Below are 20,633 nucleotides of genomic sequence, written 5' to 3'. Positions count from 1 at the left end.
GGATGCACTGATGAGACGTTCTGCTTTGCGGTTGAGCGGGGATGCACTGGTGAGACGTTCTGCTTTGTGGTGGAGCGGGGATGCACTGGTGAGAGGTTCTGCTTTGTGGTGGAGCGGGGATATGCTGGTGAGAGGTTTTGCTGTGCAGTGAGCGGGGATGCGCTGGTGAGAGGTTCTGCTTTGTGGTGGAGTGGGGATACGCTGGTGAGAGGTTCTGCTGCGCGGTGAGTGGGGGTGCGCTGATACTGGGCTCTGGACAGCAGAGTACTGAGCTTCTCTAATGCTGCACTAAGTAGGACTTAAGACCACTAAGTCAGGCTTGTACACCACTGAGGCTGCCTGGTTGTCTTCTGGTTAAATAGAAACGATTCTAGTTCAAGAGAGGATTATGTAGTTGGGAAATAGCAACATCTCTCCAGTTAAGTGGTTTTCAAAATGAGGGGCCCCTTTAAAAAAGAAAGGAATTAAAGCTGTGACTGATCTGCAGTTTTCATTTTCTGGGATGCCAGCAGCTTTAATTTCTAATTTCAGCGGTTTTGATATCGGCCTTTTCCATCAGCCAAAGCAGGCTGGGAGGTGGGGCTGGCCGGGACGCGGTGGCAGCACGCAATTCCTGCAGGGACAGGGAGAGGTGACCCGGCCGCGGCGTGGGCTGCGACTCCAGTTGACGGGCTGTTCTGGTCGGCCGGGCTGGCTGCCCTCCTCGCCTCCCGCTGCTGGGCAGCGCTGGAGGAGCTGACACCTCTGACAGTCCTTATTCCCAGCGCCCCTTCTGCAGGCAGCCCACCCCCTGTGCCCCTGCCTGCAGCAAGATGTGATAAGAACCAATGGATAAAAAAAAAAGTCTTGATTCCAGGTCTTGCTTCACAAGACAGGAGTGAGTTCAAAAAACCAGCAATTATTCAGGAAAAGCTTCACTTTCTTCTGGCTCAGTAAAGTGAGAGACACTAGTTGGGGTGTCACACCAGACCCAGCTTCTGACCTGGTGCGGTCATGCATAGAGTGGCTGCCTCATCCTCATTCTGGCTCTCTCTTGTGCATAGCAAGAGATGGTTTTGATCTTGAAAAAGAGAAAATGAAAAAAAAAAAAAAAAAACAAAATAAAAATTTTATTTATATATATATAATCACAGAATGTGTTGGGTTGGAAGGGACCTTTAAAAGTCATCTAGTCCAACCCCCCTGCAGTGAGCAGGGACATCTTCAACCTAGATCAGGTTGCTCAGAGCCTCATCCAGCCTGGCCTTGAATGTCTCCAGGGATGGGGCCTCCACCCCCTCTCTGGGCAACCTGGGCCAGTGTCTCACCACCCTCATAGAACTTCGTCCTAATGCCTAATCTAAACCTGTCCTGCTCTAGTTTAAAGCCATTGCCCCTCGTCGTATCGCTACATGCCCTTGGCAAACAGCTTTCTATATACATATATATGTGTATATATAGTGGCTACCTGGCAGCTCCAAAGAATCCCCAGAAGTTTAGGGGCTGTGTGTTGTGTGAGGGGTATGGAGAGACAGAATGGGCTGTTTTATAAAGATGGGGAACATAAAACATCAGTGGGAATGCAGGGGATAATGTAATGGATTTACAGGTTTCAAATGCCTTCCCCAAACTGCCATGCAGGCTGTCAGTAAAATGGAAAATAGATATAAGGTTGCATAATGTATGTACAAAATAGTGTTTGATTTAACAGCAGTACTTACCATTTGCATTCAAACAGGCTGCAATTGCTAAAATCAGAGGGGAAGCGTAAAGTCCTAATGTTTGATGGTGAATATGGTTGTAGAGAGCAAAATTCTCCTCGCGGTGGTTGATTAATTCTATATGACAAAAGATATAAGATAAAGTGGAGTGTATACTGGGATCAATTGCTGTGGAAGGAAACATACGAGCACATTTTTTTGCCTTGACTGGCAAGCTCTCAATCCTGAGACATTAGAGTTTGCTGCCCTCAGTTTTAAGGTTATGAACACATGAAATCCTGACAACTCAGTTATTCATCAGCGTGAAAGCTTACTCGAATGTAGCGGATGTATGGGAAGGCTAAATGGATACATCAGCTGTGATTTGAGCGGAATATTCTTTCTTGTTCATTTATTTATTTAAGAGGATTAAAGAGAATCTGAACAGCCATCTAGGGTTCCCAAAGGATTTTAGTAGTGGAGGGCAAGAAGGACCATTACGACGAAGTGATGAGATCTCTATCACAATTTGTTCTTGTATTAAGCTTAGGGCCTCATGATCGTGCCATAATACATTCTTCCAAAGGAATGTCTAAGCCTGAAGGGTGATTTATCACACTGCTTGATGGTCCGTTTCACTGTTTAATTACCACATTTTTAACAATATGTACTCTTTTTTTCTACAGGGATTTTTTTTCTAACCTCCAGTTTTCAACTACACTCAGATATTTTTATTTAAAAAAGCACAGGACAAAGCCCCCCCCCGGCCTCCACCATGCAAAGGTGGAGTAAAATTCACCAGATTTCTGTTACTGTCTGTGTTTGCTAAGCATGAGGCAGAGATTCGGCACGCACCTGAGCACTGGAGACGGTGATAGCTGCTGAAGTGGAGGCAGAACTGCGGAATATTAATTCAGCCTCTTGAGCAGATTGTGAAGTTCTTGCAGAGTTTTGTGCTCCGGTCCACGGCTGATACTGGGGCGGAACAGACATATTCAAGTTACGCCCGATGAAGCTGTATAATAATATATTCCAGTATCACAATCTCGTTTTGCTTGCGTGGATGCACAGTTGCCCATACATACACCAGAGGGGCAAGACCCAAGTGGGTTAAAGATGGGGCTTTTTTATTCTTGGTCTTAGGGGTGTTATTTGATGAGAAGCTCAACATGAGCCAACAATGCACACTCCAGCCCAGAAAGCCTCCCGCATCCCGGGCTGCACCCCCAGCAGTGTGGCCAGCAGGGCGAGGAGGGGGATTCTGCCCCTCTGCTCTGCTCTGGAGACACCCCCCCGCAATGCTGCCTCCAGCTCTGGGGCCACCAACAGCAGAAGGACATGGACCTGTTGGAGCGGGGCCAGAGAAGGCCACGGAGATGCTGGGAGGGCTGGAGCCCCTCTGCTGTGAGGACAGGCTGAGAGAGCTGGAGGGGTTCAACCTGGAGAAGAGAAGGCTCCGGGGAGACCTTAGAGCCCCTTCCAGTCCCTCAAGGGGCTCCAGGAGAGATGGGGAGGGACTCTGGATCAGGGAGGGGAGCCATGGGATGAGGGGGAACGGTTTTAAACTGAAAGAGGGGAGATTTAGATGAGATGTTAGGAAGAAATTCTTTGCTGTGAGGGTGGTGAGCCCCTGGCCCAGGTTGCCCAGAGAAGCTGTGGCTGCCCCATCCCTTGGAGGGGTTCAAGGCCAAGTTGGACGGGGCTTGGAGCAACCTGGTCTGGTGGGAGGTGTCCCTGCCCAGGGCAGGGGGGTTGGAACTAGATGATCTTTAAGGCCCCTTCCAACCAAAACCATTCTATGATTTTTTCATTATGTTTTTTCCTCTGAAGAAAGATTTGCAATGGAAAAGAGCCCTGTGCTTCCTAGTTTAGTTACTACTCTGCTGTGGTCTTTCCCATCACAATGAAAGTTTTATAAGTCCTGGTATCGTAATAGAAGTTTTACAGTTGCAGATGATGACAGTTAGCAAAGTGTTCACATTTCCCTAGAAAATTGTGTTAAATTAGGCTCTGTGAAGGAGAGAAGAGCTGTGCTTATGCTCTCAGTATTATATCTTCATCTTTGTGGTTGTTAACATAGTATTTGCGCAGTGATTTCAAGGAATTAATATTCTGAACTTCTAAAAATGGATAAAAAACAGAGGGGAGGATGGAATAAGAGGGGGTGCTTCTTGCTAATGGGGACTGAGAGTGTGCTGGCGTAGATTGGATGTTGGCTTAAATAACCAGGAGTGAACTCGCTAACCGTCCCGTTTCTTACACTCATCTGCTCTTATTTTATTCTCCGTAGTCCATCACAGCAATTATATATCACTGAACACTTGAAAATTAAATATATAAAACCTTTTTTGGTAACTTCCAGTAGACTTGAACTTGTACTGCTGACCCCTTTTACATTTTACAAGGGATTTGGACTGAAGTAGCCAGATTTTGCACAGTTGACCAGGGGCTTGAATCATCTGTGCATTTCCCGACTAAATCATTCCTGTCCAGCTGGGTCGATGTTGGGCTCAGTGTTTTGTCCCTCCTGTTCTGGTAAGAATGTGACATTTCTTTTGCCTTCCGAGTTTCTTGTGCCCATCTGACTTTCTGATTACTTCAAATTTACTGCTGCTGTTGCTTCAGTTGGAGAACCATTTCATTAACTCAGTGAAGGAGATTCCAAGGAAGATTTGGGATTTATTAATGTGTATTTTTTGGTTTTGCTGTATTTTAGCCTGCACTTACATTTGCTGTGATGAGAACCACAGCAGTGTTGGCCACTAAAACTTTTCCTTGGGACCATGAAGCTGCCCTGGAGCCGATATGCAAACTCGGGGCAGCCATTCCAGTTTGCCGAGGAAGGACAACTCTCAACTTGCGGCAGCTGCCTGCTGTGCGGGAGATAACCGGGGAGCTGGTTAAAAAACATAGAGTTTCAGTCTTGTGAGAAATTTCCTCATCTTTGTATTTGCATTTATTCTGCAGCAGAGTAAAACCAAATATTTTTGATATTTTCAATCAGAGTGAAATTCTTAAATAGATTTTTGAGGGGTTTTTTGTTTGGTTTTTTTTGGTCTAGGTTTTTAAACATTTAAATGAATATTATTGTGTGGGTTTTTTTTTTGGAATACAGAAGTATTATATGACATGGCTTGTTGTTAAAATAGATTATTTTAAAATAATTTAGAACAGCTGCTTTCTAGTGATTGAGTCATCTCATTTTCTAGATTAGAATCTCTTGTTTGTTTTGTAATGAAATGGTTTGACACTTAGAACAAGAAATTAAGATAAATAGCATACCAACTAGAAGAGCAGGTGGTTTTTTCAGCATCCTCCTTATTCTAGGAAAGTGCTGTATTTCTTCTCCAGACATGTTTCTGTGCATTTATAAATTACTCCAGAGTTGGAAATTTCCATTTCCTTCTTGACAGTTTTTCATTGTCCGATTCCCTGAAATTTCTCGTGCTTCAGAACTTTTAGTTTAAATCAAGTAAGAAGAGGGGCAAGCCCAGAGAGGAACAGACCGAGACAGAGCTCTCGTGTTCATCCACGCTTGGGGTAGCGCTAATATCTAAGAAACAGCAGATATCTCACTTGGAAGAGAAAACTGATTCTTTTTTCTCTGAGCGGGAAGAGGATTTGTCTCCTTTTCTAAATAGTGCTCTGTTTTCAGGGCTACTTCATCTGTCTCACCTGTGGTTTTGCTGCTTAACCATCAGCGCTCGGCAATTACAGAAATCCATAGAGTCTCTCAACCACAAAATGTTTGTGTAGAGGAGTGTAATAGCCCTCATTTTATAAATGGCAAAACGGGGACTTGGAGAACATCAGCTTATCGTGGTCATGATGAAAGGTACCCACAGAGGCGGGCACACGGGCTCTCCCGGCAGCAGCTGTACGTACTTTCCTTGCCACTTCAGTCATTCCGAGCTCTTCTTGTGGGAAGCAGAGAATTGCTGGAGACTAACTCTGATGAGAGCCATAAGCCGGTAACTGGCTGCATCTGCTGACATCGGTTTGCTTACCAGTCCCTTCGGTATTTCTGCTTCTGGGCTGGATGAAACCGGACCACATGCACAGTTCTGTAGGATTGTTTTCCTATTCTCTGTGTTGTATCCTGGTACTATTTGTGTGTTAAATGTTATGTTTTGGGGGGAAGTATTGCTTTCTTTGAATGTCTGCGCATCGCCTGGTTTAATAGGGAATCTTTTGGAACGGAGAGTCTCCTGCAGTAACAATAATCTCACAATTTGGCTGTGCCACGAATCTCTCTTTACTTTACTTTATATATCCTAAAAAAATGTCGGGGAAATGTTGAAGTGTGACTTGAATGGAGCAGTGTCTCTGACAATTGACCACGCTACAATCTCAAATTGTGGACGTACTCTTGCTCAAGTATAGTTTTTTCCTTCCCGGCTTCTTGTGAGTTGAACCCAGATTGTTTTAGTGTCCCTTGTACTCATATTCTCTGCTATAGTTAACAGGAAAAAGAAAGACTGGGTTTTGGGTTGGGTTTTCTGTTGTGTTTTTTATTATTATTATTTGTTTTAAATAAATGACTTTTTTTTAAAAAAAAAAAAGCTTTTCTAGCTTTACTTGCCTTAAGGGGATAGGTTTGGGTTTTTTTAATGAAGAAAAATAACTCTTTTTGTAGTGATTTTAGAACTGGTGAAGGTAGCTGAATGCTTTTATTTATATCAAGATCAAGGACAAGTGCATCTTCCGCTTACATTTATAGCCTTCTGTGTAATGTGCTTGAAAAGAACTGTCACTGATTTGGTGTAGGCTTCTGCTGGGCATCCTGTGAATGTGCTTTTCAGTGGCCCACCAGTAGGAAGCTCCCTTTCTTTTCCCCAAACTCCTATTTTGCTGCTTCTCCTTGGGAATTTTATGTAATTGCTCTTTCTCTAGCACTTGATTTGTAAATAGAGCATACAGATTGCATCAGTTCATTCCAACCTAACAGACTTAATACATTTTTCTTTCTAGATCTGGTTATGGCATTGACTGGGCCATGTCTCTTCATTTAAGGTCTTTGATGTTCACCCTAACACTCCGATGGTGTTTTTACATGGATTTCCTTGCCCTGAAGTACCTTGATGCAATAAGAACGCTCAAAATGCTGTCCCGTGCCATGCTGCATTGCGTGGTCCTTACCTTACCTAAGGAAAAGGAGCCAGCGTCAACATTTCTCTTCCCTGCATTTAATTTTTTTGTTTTAATGACGGTTGTGCTAAGATCTTTGTCTTTCTCAGGTTTTTGGCAAGTAATAAAAATTTAAAACCAAGTTGTAAATCCTGGAAAAATTAGTAGGTTTTGAATGAAATCACCTGCAAGCTGTGTAATTACAATTCCTTTAAGAGTTCTGCCTCTGTTATTTCTTGCTGCTCCGCGGGCCTGGTGTAATTCAGGGCCCTTTTCTCTTATTCTGCCTTGTCTTGGGTGTCAGCTCTGTCTACATTGTTCTTCTCTGTCCAAATAATAGGATTCACACGCTCGCACCCTTCTCTGATGTCAGTAGCATCAGTCTCTGTCTCTTACTTATCCTGTTATTATTAAAGTTCCCCTTTTTAAACATTGTATATTTATTTTTCCTCAAAACGCAACATTTTCCACCTGTCATACAGCAAGCGACTTAAAAATTTTCAAAGGCTCTTTCAGCAAAGCTGGGAATTAGATTCTTGTGGAGTCCTTCATAAAAAATTGAAGACTTCGTGTATTAACATACATTGATTTATTCATAGTGTTTCATTACAAATAAGCGAGGATCTCATAATATCAGGAAAGGTTAGGAGAGCAGTGGAGCACGTTATATTATATTGACAGCTCAGTTGAAATTGAGCTGCCTTTGGATTGAATTTGGGACGCAGGCAAGGAATTGGCTGGTAAATAAGTCATGAGTTTTACTTGCAAGTGTCTGTATATCAACAGGGTTGCTATGGGTGAGCATAATGGAGCTGGAGCAGAATTTCAAAGGTCTGCTTTCAGCTTGGATTTCTCTAAAGGTGTGTTAGCCCCGGCAGCGGGTTATCCGTGAACGGCTCTCCAAGTCTGGAACCCCGCTGATTTACTCTCTCCGGCAAAAGCCAGGCGTGGGACCACACAGAAACCTGCAAACTGAGGCTAAAAACAGGGGGAGGGCAACGATATCAGAAGCTGGTTTACAAGCTCAGAGAAGAGAAGGGCTTTTATCTAAAGGCTTGATGATATTTGTTTCATTTAAACATACCTTTTAATTTCAACATTTCATTTTGGCGTATTCCCTTTAGCGCAGGAAAAGACTTCCAAAACCTTTGTTATCAGTAAAAGGCTCCCATTGTTTTCAGGGGCCTTGTGAGAAGACCATTTGCCAGAAGGAAAAAAATACCTAAAGGAAAATGTATCCATGTTTGCACCAAAAGTTTTCATATGCTGTGGGGCATTTTGTGGGAAATCCTCATGAAAATTCTGCACCCTGGTTTGGCTGCAGAAGTTCTGAGACTTGGAACGAAAAGCGATTGTTTGCGTCTTTTGTTGTAAATCAGCACATGCTGAGGTTTTAGAGAAGAGATCAGGTTTTTTTCTAAGTAAAGCCTTTTTAAAATTGTCGTGTTTGTTTGCCAGCATCCACATTAACACAGAAGCACTCACTGGAAGTACTGAAATAATATCTGTCCTTGTATTTTCAATGTTTAGTCTCAAGAGATGGCAAAATACGGGAGCAGAGAAAGGCGAGGAGCAGAAGGTCCCTTATCACCTTACTTTCCTTGTTCTTCATTTGCAGATTACGTACAAGGCCGTTGGATCTCTGGATCCCAGTGCTGACCTGTCCAGCCAAAGAGGGAAAGTCTTCAAACTAAGGAATGAAACGCATCACCTCTTTGTAGGATTATACCCAGGGACTACGTATTCATTCACCATCAAAGCCAGCACAGTCAAGGGCTTTGGGCCACCCATCACAACACGGATTGCAACTAAGATTTCAGGTACTGCTTTGGAGAAGAAGAAAAAAGAACTTTATAGGGCTTTGTTCTTTAGACCTGCAGCTGATGCATAAAACAATAAAAAGGTATTTCGCTTAGTGTCTCTACAAGTTTCATAGGGCACATTTTTGAAACGGCCACAATCCAAGATTGTTGGGGTTGCAAATGCAGTGGTTAATTTGTGGGTAACTTGAATATCCATTAATATCTTTGTGGAGCATTTTAAATGAGAACCTTCATTAGTTCTACAAATGAACTATCTCTATATTAATTGTTAGTGTTATCTGCATGGCTGGGGAAGCTCCTTCAATGTCGCTTTTATTTTCAGATTGCACCAAAACGGATGTAATGAAGGAATTGAATTAATAGTGCAAGGAGACTGAAAAGAAAGGAGGAAAGCTGGTTTTATGTTTTCTTTCTGAGTAAGGGCAGAGGGAGGGCTTGAGGTAGGCAGACAAGTATGTGAAAGGCACTAAAATCAGGAGGCATTGCAAAGAGAAGGTGCATGTGTCTCTAGAATAAAAAGGAAACTTAGGCTAGCTATCAGAAAAAAAGATGGATAAAGGGACGGTAGAGATGATATTGGGCAGACATATGTAGAATTTGATTGATAGCCCTAAAATAGGTTCTCTGACACAGTTTAAAACTGTAATTTTTTGGAATACCTTAACTGTTATTTTAGTAAAGCCAAAGTAAACATTTGAGACGTTCAGGACACTTGTAATGCTTGAAATTATGGCTGGGTGCCATGGAAAGTGCAAAACAAAGCACTGTTTTCCGTTGCCCTATTTCAAAATTGGTTAATAAATGCGAGTTGTTAGTAATGAGTGTCAGTATAAATTTTAAGGAAGTAAAACGTACCCATTCCCTCCACTAACCGTCAGCAGGGTTTGAGCCCTTAAGGTTTAGCGCAAAAGCCAGTGTCTGGCCACTGGAAGGAAAGCCATTATGTGTCGTAACAGCTCCCAGGGACCGTCAGGGTTTACGCAGCCCTGCTGGGAAGGGAAGGCACGGCGCGCTCTCTATTCACTTGTGACCAGAGAAATAAATAGCACAGTAATAGTACTGCTTTTTCCCTCCAATTCCCTTTCTTTACATTTTATTATTCAGTGAGCGCTCAAATTGTGTCAGAAGCCTGCATGATTATTAACTGTAAGCACACTGAGCTTGGTTTATCATCCCTTTCTTTTTTCCTTCCAAACATCTGGTTCGCAATAGGTAGGCGCAGACCCCACGCAGGCATTAGGGTACTCTCTGACATTAGATTATCTCATTGCACGGTCAGTCCTATACATGTAATTTGGAAATTACTGTTAAACTTGCTTAAGAGGCAGTGCCAAGGCCAGTAGGGAGAAGACAGATTTTTGCATTGACTGGAATGTCCTTGTAAGACTATATATTTATTATTTTTTTTTAAAAGAAAAGGCATCTATGCTGTAGCATATGTATATGTTTATATGGGTGTTTATAGAATCATAGAATCTTCATGGTTGGAAAGGACCTTTGAGATCATCGAGTCCAACCATGCGCACACATACACACACGCAAAACCCACAACCTACAATCTCTGCCACTAGGGCATGCCCTGAAGTGCCAAATCCAGACATTTCTTAAATACCTCTAGGGATGGTGACTCAATCACCAATTAAGACACTTATGTCTTAATCACAGTTAAATGTCAGAATTCCTGTGGACTTCTCTTTGGGCAGAACTGGGATCTTGCAAAATAGGCGCTAAATTGATGTGTAGTGCTTGCTATTTTAGAGAGATCACTGCCAGTTGTGGTTTTATTGAGGTACTACACAACTGTCCTGTCTTGAGATCACAAGAGAATGACTGTATCTTATTTCAGTGTCTTGTGACTAATACAGGCTCTGATTGCTGAATTATATCAATACCATTAGCTAGTCCTGCCAAGACCTGTGTTTCTTGCATTTACTTCTTAACTATATGGAGTCTGCAAGGAAGATTGTAAATTCTCTGTGGCCGGCACAGCGTTTCACCCAGAAGATAATGAAACAGGTCTCATGCACAGCCAAGAGGAGACATCTGAGCCAGCTAACATACCAGGAACAATTTACTGGCGCCAGTGCAGCGCTGCAGCTGGGCTAGAAGAACCTGCTTCAAAGCAGGATGATGGAGCCTGTAAAGACGGAACCCAGCCTGTTTCTGGTGTCCAATCTGGCCTTGCAACCTTTTGGTACTACTGCGTTGTGCTGTAGCACCGTCCCCTCGATTCTTGCTGTGGCATCTCCAGCAGCTGCGGTGATCGCTGGTATAGAAGACCGCTGGTGACGTGCATCTTCTTTAAATGCCTGGCACTGCTTCCCCTTCATGCAGAGCACCTTTTTCGGAGAAATCCTCGTTGAGGGATTGGCATTCATTCTGAACTCATTGCCAGCTTATTGACAGGGAAGTCAGTAGCTGAGCTGATAATAGCAACGACCAGTCTTGACAGTTTTCAGGCATTTAAATAAAAATCCCGATTGTAAACAGGATTACAGTGGAAGCCACTGTGAGAGGATTAACTATGGGATCCCCCCCAATGCCCTTGTGAGTTACAGATGAATTGTTTGTGTGAACTGTTCTGTATTTTTTATACTTCAAAGATACTTCAACAAAACGTGCATCTTTGGAATAAATTTGGTGCTGCTCTGATCTCATGATCTCTTCGGTTCTTCCATGGTAAAAATTGTCCCAAACAGATGTCTACAATTGGGGAAAGAAGAAGTACTGTAACAAGTAAAATATGTTTCCTAAGGAAAGCTAGCCTACTTTCACGAAAGGATCCTAGTAGAAGATAACAAAGCAGAAGCAGAAACTAGACTTTGGCTAAGTGTGAATATTCAGTGGTTTTCCACATTGCTTTGGGGAGCATGGCAGCGAAGCAATGGGGATGCCATGGCTGGGTACGGCCTGAGTACGCCACTGGAAGCCATACGGCTGCCTGCTGAGTCAACATCACTAAGGCACTGGGGTGAAATGTCATGGGCTTGAGTGCTAAAATAGCCTGGCTAATTTGTGCTCCTCTCTTTTCATCTTTCGTGCTTCATAACACACCCTGATCAACGAGGCACAGCTTAAGTCTATGTCTTAAAAACTGTAAGTTGTGGAGATCTAATCCAGTGACCAGAACAGTGAACCGGAGCCAGGTTTCCTCGGTTCTGGTCTTCGCTCTGCCACTGATTCACTCATCCTAAGCGCTCTCTTATAACGTCCACGCAGTTTTCTTTCTTCATCTTTAAAATTGAAGGAATGATCCCGTCTCAGAGGATTACTAAATCTTAAAAATTCAAGACAGCATTTCCAAAGCCAACTTAAAGATTTGGGTGTTTGATTCCTGTTTAATTTTAATAGGAAAAGAGTGTACAAATATTTAAGCAGTTTTGACAATTTTGGTCATAACATTGGGAAGTATTTTGATGTTTCGTTTGAGAAATGTTAAATGGTCTCCCAGAAATGTTAATATTACGTTGCCATCACTACCAAAGGCAGTAACTGGTATATAACTAACGTGTTGCTCTTTGTTCTGCTGCAGCACCGTCGATGCCGGAATACGACACGGACTCCCCCCTGAATGAGACCGACACCACCATCACCGTTATGCTGAAGCCGGCTCAGTCCCGGGGAGCACCTGTCAGGTAGGTGTTTCGTCTTCTCTTTTCACAGTTCTCCCCTCTCCTTCCTCCCCAGGCTTCCCTCACGCCTCTCTCATTCTCCTCTGATAATGTAGCTGCTGAAAGCGAGCGCTGACTAAAAGGCCAGCTCTGCTGTTGATTCTGCCTTTCATAGTCTCCTTTTATAAACGCCTCAACCTACTTGCCTCCCGCTGTTAACCTCCGGGAGGGATTACTGATAGCATTGCGCGGGGTTATTACCCTTTCAGCATCGCTTCAGATGCCTCTGCAGCACCGGAGTTTCTGAACGTGCAGCTGTGTCCTGTCACGCCGTCAACTGAGCATCGCCATGCAAAGGTGGAGGAGGCGTCAGGCCTCCATCTCTTCCATGACGGACAAGGTCTTTTTTGTAACTATCCTATAAACATCCAAACTGTCTTCAATGCTTGCACAGGCGTTTGTTCAGATTCTGGATTTAACTGCGCTCCTCACATCTTCGTGTTATAATCCAGCTGTGGCTCCTGGCCTGGTTGCAGAGTGATCTAGTTCAGAAAAGATGAACTCAGGTTTAAGTGAGGCTTTGGCAGTTGTGGGCAAGCAGTTTCCGCTCCCAGAGTAGAAGATTTAGGAGCAGGGAGCTGCACAGACACGCCTGGAATAGAGCAAGGACCTTGCAGAAAACATTTATGATTGTCCCCGAGCTGGGTCCTGTTCTTAGTGATGAGATGCAGTGACGGACTTAGTGATGGACATCTTAGCGATGGGCTGCAGGTCACACCCTGACTGTGGAAGCCCGTCTTAGAGAGCTCTGTACTTCATTGCTCTCTTCTGTCTGGATGAATTTGTACACGGTGAAAGGCACCAGCCCAGAGGAACAAACTTCCCTTCTGCGCCGGCACTGCCTTATCTGGCGCCGGCAGAAGTGCCGGTTGGTCATTCATCCTGCCGGCTCCTCAGCTGAGACCGTGAATTAAAATCGCTTATGGTCAAAATGCTGGATCCTGCTTTGCAGAAGAGGTGTCCGGAGCCTGTAGGCTCTTCAGGCTTTGACCTCCAGTTTTCATGAGAGATGTCTGATTTTTTTTCCTATGGGTGGTATTTTAAAAACCCATAGTCCCTTCTTTCAAAAGTGGCTTGGGTTTCCATGCCCCACTGACAGGCTCTCAGTGCATTTGAAGGATGTCCCACTAAGTATTCAGGAGCAAATTGTAAACTACTGGATTTAGTGAGATATCCTGTATCAATCGGTGGTCCACCCCATGTCACAGCTTTCCCCCAAATTGCATTGACACTTTCGAGCAAAAAATCTGCTCTTTAAGACTTAGCACCATCCCTTTTCTAGTTTTTCTGAGTAATATATTTTAAAGTTTCTCTTTCAATCTCTGGTACTCCATATGAGTGAATTTAGGAGCCTATTTTCTGAGTCCTTTAGGGATGTTTTTCTGCTGGAAAAGAGCAGTAAAATCACACAGCTCTGTTTTGTTTTATTTCTTTATGTGGGGGAACATTCCTGTATCTCGTTTTACCACCTGCTGTCTAAAGAGTGTTGCTATTTTGTCTTTTTATTGAAAAGTCTTGTGATTTTTCTTGAAGACAATTTACTATACTTCAACTGCATTCAGTGAATAATGTCGTTTCCAGCAAATGCATCTGTTATAAAAAAATTTGGTAGAGATTTTTTAATAAATTTTCATTCTGATTTCTTTAATTGCATTGTAGCCTATTATGCACATATTTGCAGAGTGTGCAATATTTACCTGCCACGTCTAAGTGATAAGATTACTTCCTGTAATGAGCCCGTTCCGTTGACTTAGACACATGTATGAAAACCAGAATGGATGGGAGTGGAGGGAGGGGGTCTTGGGGAGAATTTTAGCTTTTTATTAACCATGACAGCCTCAGAATGTGTGAATACCTTTCTCTGTATAATCATACAGACTGTTCTTAATCGAGCCTCAACAAATCCAGTTATTTCAACCTTAGATTTTCCCAGCCTCTTTCCTTTTCTTTCGGTCTGTTCTGCACGCTCTCCAATTTGTGCAAATCCTCTCAAAATACCATATCCAAAAGCCGGCAGCACTCCCTCGGAGGCCTCAACAGCACCCAGCAGATCAGAAGAACAGCATACTGCGAACTGCTTGTGACACTTAACGCACAAGAAGGAGGTGTTTCTCCCCCCTCAGCGTTCTTTTCGTATTCAAGCTGAGATCCAATATATTTGCTTTGTTATTGTCTGGTTGGTTTTTCTACCTTTTGCTTGCGTGTGTTTTATTTGTCCTTCACAAGTATAGTATTTCTCATTCACCTCTATTAAATATGATAAAATTGATTTTCAAAATGCTTTAAAATTCTGATACAATGACTTAAATGGCTTAGAGCCCCTCTTAGCTTGATGCCATCTTCTGTTCGGTTACCCAAGGCACTAGTGAAAACACAGATTTGAGGCAGATGCCTGAGAAACCTTCGCGCGCAGCCGCGAGCCGGTGCCGAGGTCCCGGAGGGGACCCTGCATGCTGCAGCGCGCTGGTAGGATGCCTCTTCTCCTGGCCTCCCTCCTAGACGTGAGCATGCTTTCCTCCATCCCTTCCATTTCGCACACTGACCTTTCGTATCCCAGCCTGCCTGAGATGGTTCGGAAAAGGTACTTGAAAGTAGTCTGAAATAGATTTTCCTCACACCTTCTTATAAAACCTCTGATATTGAAGTCTTTCACTATGCAGGAATAGGTTGACCGCTCATCTCTTCAACCTGACAGTTCTCCAGACGGGGTCTGCTCTGCAGTGCCCTGGGTTTTTATTAGAGTCCTTCTGAACAGTGAAGCTGAAAAAACCTGACTATACAGTAATTATTCTTAATATTTCCTCTTCCATAGTGGGGATAGTGAGTTGGAGTGTGTGGGGCACGTAATTGTGAACTAGGATCTATATATAAGATTGTTATGTGACTTTGTGTCATTTCATTCTGCCGCAGGCTGAGCAGCATACAGTTGGAGTCTGGTCTGCAGGATCATTTTTAGAGTAATACTGTAGGATATTTCAAATAAGATTCATTTTATTTCCATTCATCTGAAATGCAGGTACACCAAATCCAAAGTCACTTTCAACATTAAGACATTTCTGATGTTCCTCAGTGCTCATGATAAATATCTTAAATGAGGTTGTTTATAAAACTAATGATCATGAACTCGGCATTGTTAACGATCTATAGATAACAGTGAAGACACTTCCATGTGAACTAATAGAAATAATATAAACTTAGATATTCTTTCATCTGTTTTTGTCCTGTTGCCAAAAGAAAGCTGAAACATCAGCAGGCATAAATATTCTCCCTTGTGGCACAGGCGTTTCATTCTTGCCTTTATTTTCCATGGTATAACCTGCAGAGCTTGACTCCGCGTTGCCCTTTAAAAATAACTTTTAGGTGTTCTTATATCAATCTAAAGCCCGTGAATGGTGCTGTGATTGATTTGCTGAAGACTGACATTCATCTATAATAGATTCAGAAGAGGAAAAGAAGAATGCAAGTGTTCCCAATCTTCACTTCTCAACTCTTTCCTGAAAATCTCCAGTGTGATTTTGAGGATATTTCTGCCTTTGAATCGGTTATTGTCAGGAGGGCTGAGTCAGTCCTTCATAGATTATTCACATATGACATCTTTAGACCTCTATTTGAGAATTTATATCCCATTCACTGCTTGAAAATACCACCGTGAGGGATTTTTATCTACATGACATGTCCACTGGGCTGTTTTCTTGTGTGTTGGATACTTGAAAGTCCATCTGGTTTATTAACATGCGGTTGGTTCTATCAATCTACCTATACTACTGTTATGGAGAAAATCAAATTTCCAGAGCGTGTATTGGTTTTGAGGATTTCAGAGTTTAGATAAACGCTCCCCTTAGGTGTGATTGCCTTGTCGATATGCTGCTCTGTGTATTGGAACTGTAGGACACTGTAGAAGGACGTTAGAGAAGAGTCTGCAATTATTTTTTGGAGTTTCAGACAACGGAGACCTTTTTTTGTTGGAAAAAGATGGATTTAATCTCCCTGCAATTCTCTGAGGTGTATCAGTAAATAATCTGTGTTGTTCTTTTGTGTGTCTGCCAGCACGTAGGTACAGGACGGTCTTTAGGCACCTGACCCTGTACCGTGGTAGAGAACAATATTATTAGCACACAGGCACTCAATCTTTGCACTTGCCTTTATGCAAATATATGTTTTTTGGGGGGAAGTTATATATATTTTTATATATATATAAAAAATACATCTGCAGTGTAAGTAGCATGTGTAAGTGATCCTGGAGAAATATAGTTAGGTAAGAGTCATTTATTGTGTATGCATGCCATGCTTGGATACTTGATGGTGTATCACGCTTTGATGGTGATGAAGGATGGGTTATTTTATTAATGTACATCTTAAAGGAAATAAATCTAAATAGGAAAACAGGAGCTTAAATATTTTAAATTTATTTAGAAGTACTGAGCAAAGGTGAAACAAATATTTTCACATTAACAGCAAGCCAGTAGGAGAGATAATTAATGTGTACCAAGCCCCATGTTACTCTTGAGTATTATCATCTGATTCTTGGTCTCCCAAGCATGAAATAAAGGAAATATTTTTGGTGTACGTGATGCTAAACAAATTAAGAGAAAACAGTTCTAGTGTTATTTAACAGAACACTTAAGAATAGTGTTTTTTCTGGGTTTATGGTCAAGTTTTTCTCCAAGCTCCAACAATGGCGTATGAAGTCTGTGTACTTAGGTATTCCTATGTATAGTAACAAATGGAAATTTCCTTTGACGACGGGGAGCGATATTGCTTCCGTTTTATGTTGGAGAACTCAGACTTTGGCGTGATAAAACCTGCCTTCCATTTCAGTCTGCTACAAAGTAGAAATTAAGAATCTCTGGAGCCATAGGCTATAACTTTAATCTCCAGATCATTCTTTCTTTTCTTGTGATTTCAGGCATCATCTGTTCATCCTGAGCTTACCTTTCCTGTATCCCTCTCGCTAGCACCCTTATTTTGATTTTGTTTTTAACGCACAGTAATTCTTTCCGTCCTTACGAAGGGGCGGTTTGCAAGCCTAGTGACCTTGATCCCGTGGTGGAGGAGGAATGAGACAAGCAGCTATAAACTTGCAAAATTTGCTGTGGGTTTTTGTTTGTTTTCCAGATGGTGGCTTTGGTGTCTAGATCTCCACTGCTATAGTGAGAGCAATGCTGTTCAGCTCGCTGCTTTGCAGCTTCTTCGTGGCATCGCATGAGCTTGCCTCAGGCATTTATGTTGATAATTAATTCATTAATGCCAAGAAAGGGTGGCAATTTCTTGTTCTTAAAACTCCCACGCAGCGTACCTTGTGCTTGAAAATAAAGACTGGAGTCAAGGATCAGTGAAACAATGAAAAAAGGTTCTAATGTTGAAAGCTATGGGGAGCATAACAAATTATCATGCCCTTGGTAATTCTCAAAGTTCAGTTGCCTTGATAGGCATGTTATAAATACCTGGGAAATGAAACTCCTGCCCTGCTTTTTCTAAACCCGTATTCAAATGTATGCACCACGTGACTTGGTTGATTGAATACAGGGCAAACAGTCATCACATTAGATCTTTTAATTTTGTAGTATCTAATGAGGAATGAGATTATTAATCTAGGCTTCTGATATTATAAGCCTAATTATCTGTATTAATTAACATCTCCTATAATATACCTTAGGGATATTGTTCTGAAATCATTCAAGCTGGGTTTCTCCTGCATGGCATTCTGCCTTTCATTGAGGCAAGAGTTAGAAGGTAAATGAGCAAGTTTCTTTCCTCTTAAAGATAAAACAGATCTGCTTTTTCTTTAACTGCGTGTGAATGTGAGAGAGAGAGAAATGAGGATTTGGGTAACGGCAGCTGCGTGGATGAGCATGATGTTTATGATACCAAAAAGGAACAGAATAGAGTTGCATTTTTATAATAAGCATTTGCAGGCTTGACCTCATCAGTGTGTCTGAACCCTGGTGAGCCGACCAGAGCTGGAGTCGTTGAATGGTGGGGTTAGATCGTACAGGAAGACTTCAAATGGGACTTGAAGTTATCCTAGATCTTACAAGTGCTTTGCCTACTGTATCAGCAGATACAGGGATGCTTCAGGATGCAAAGCGACATCTTGAAGTATCAGGAAGGAATATTTAGTCTTTTATGTCGCATGGCATAATTAGTTGAATTGATGTTTTTTAGTTCCTCCTGAAGCCAGGTGTTGGCCCTAAAAATTGAAGATAAGGGGCATTTTGTGTCAATTGTCTCATCTGGTGCAGGAAATGCGTTTTCTTACTGGATCAGCATATTGTTCATCTGAGAATACTGTCCCTTAACAGGTCATAAAACTGCCTTTGCCCATTTATCAGCCGGCAGAAACACCGCCGGTCTCTGAGCCCGGGTGACCTGCCGTGTCTTACTGACGGTTCCACAGAGAGCTTTGGCAGTAGACAGAAATGGAAGAGGGAAGCCATAAAATTTGCATATATTTAAATGATAATATTTTAACAATCAAATTACACATAGACACAATTCTTTTGTGTCAAGCAGCATTTTATTAGCTCTACAGTGAAGCTTTTGCTAACAATTTTTAGTTTTATGAGGGCCTGCGGATACTGAGAGTGGGGGAATGAATGTTTTTGCATAAATCTTTTATGCTGTCCACGTAAACTGTCAGATTAAATTCCAGCAATCAAAAGGTTAATGAAGTCTGAACTTTAAGCTGAGAATCACAAATTGATGGCCATTTTCTCACATCAAGCTGTCAACCGGTAGAAAATGCCCATGGTTGCCAGTTTGAAGGTTTCTTTTTCCAAGACATTTCTTTTCCTCACGGCTCCCAGAGCCAATATGCCCCTTCCTTGTTATCACAGGATAAAAGGAGGATAGCAAACTGTGTAAAAGATTTTAAAAATTAGAAACTCAGAATTTCTTGAGGCATGCTGCCCAGGGTCCTTCTGCCTGCGAGAGCCCTCGGATCAGCCCCTTCCATGGGCTGAACGGAGCCTGACCACAGGTACTCAGGGTCGGAGCAGCCCACGGGAAGGAGCTCGGCTCTTTTGGCGGACCACGGCGGGTGATTTACCTAATCGAAGCAGCTCCTTGACGTTCTTCAAGTGAGATGGGATGAGTCTGGGCATGAGTCCCTGGCGAGTGTCCACCCCTCAGAAGCCGCGCATGAGGTTTATCCGGCCAACAGCCCCTCTCCAGGAGTGAGGATGATGAGTTCGGAGGGCAAGTGAGCTCTTTTCTGTCACATGTGGCAGGCGATGTTTACGCTAGCAGGTGCCCCTCAATGCGTCTGTAATAACAGAAAAACGCAATAAAAGGGAAGATGAGTAAGCTCTGCTTTGCTGCTGCAGACTAAGGCATTTCAGGATTTAATTATACTACAGGTATATAAATTCCGGAAACATGTTAATGCTCCCGTGATTAAAATTATAGAGGGCCTAATTGAAAAAGCATAAACCGAATTGAAGAATTCCTAATTATAGTTTGCTTTGAGGTGTTAATTTCCTCCATAATGAATGCATAATTTCTTGGAACTCGAAAAGGGGGTTGCTGCACGAGTGCGTGGGCTGCAGATGGAATGAAGGGATTATCATAAATGCAGCCAGACAATTCAGAAGAATAAACCTCTGCAGCCATGATGCTTTTCTGCCTCTCTATAATTTCAGTTCTCCTTGCACAGCGCTTTTTCCAAAGCAAAAGGCAGAGCCGGGAGATGGGGAGGGATTTGCTTACTGTGCAAAAGGAAGGGGAAATGGGACTGGTTTAATTAAAAGTAGTCATGGTGCAAAAGAGGAAGGCGAGAAGAGGCAGAGAACGCAGTATTTTTGGTGGAAAGGTCAAACAGCAAAACAGAAGAGGAGGCAAAGCTGACGTCCCTCGGCGCCCACCTTGACAGATCCCTAAGTAGCTGCAGGAGCTGATGTTGATGCAGGATGATTATTTTTTTCTGCCAAAGGGTACACCCTATATTTTGTGTTTTCTCTTGCATCAAAAACGTGTTTCGCTTTGAAGAGAGTTGGTGAAGTACAGGATTATCAGATGCGAACTCCCAATGCTTGAATCTGCCCCGTTCCTGCTATGGTGGAGGTAAAAGTTGTTTACAGATAATTACAGAGCAGCAGAGAACTGATGCAGAGAAGGCCTTGCCCTTGAGACTTTCCTTCTCCTCTTTCTCCAGCCTCAATTTCCCTTTGTTCCAGGGCAGGACATGTTATATTGAAGGTACCACTTAAGACCTCTCGTGGTGCCAGAAGCATGATCTCTTTGCACTTTCTGAAAAGCACAAAGTGTCCAGAAAAGGCAGAAGGAATCTGGCTGATATTCTTGCATCTTCAGGCGCTGAAAATCTCTATTATCCT

At 42.7% G+C, this 20,633-nt stretch overlaps 1 protein-coding gene across 8 annotated transcripts in view; it reads left to right on the top strand.

Moving 5' to 3' along the window:
• PTPRT (protein tyrosine phosphatase receptor type T) overlaps positions 1-20,633 on the top strand; it is a 469,438-nt gene that overhangs the window by 334,417 nt on the left and 114,388 nt on the right. For all 8 annotated transcript variants that reach the window (XM_063349659.1, XM_063349657.1, XM_063349655.1 and 5 more), the window contains exons 10-11: positions 8,425-8,626; positions 12,162-12,264. In XM_063349659.1, coding sequence (XP_063205729.1) covers positions 8,425-8,626; positions 12,162-12,264 — 305 coding nt within the window. The remainder of the gene's footprint in view (positions 1-8,424; positions 8,627-12,161; positions 12,265-20,633) is intronic.

The sequence above is a fragment of the Chroicocephalus ridibundus genome, chromosome 12 (assembly GCF_963924245.1).
Source record: "Chroicocephalus ridibundus chromosome 12, bChrRid1.1, whole genome shotgun sequence".
Taxonomy (NCBI): domain Eukaryota; kingdom Metazoa; phylum Chordata; class Aves; order Charadriiformes; family Laridae; genus Chroicocephalus; species Chroicocephalus ridibundus.
The sequence above is the reverse complement of the archived record's forward strand: the minus strand, read 5'-3'. Positions and strand labels throughout refer to the sequence as shown.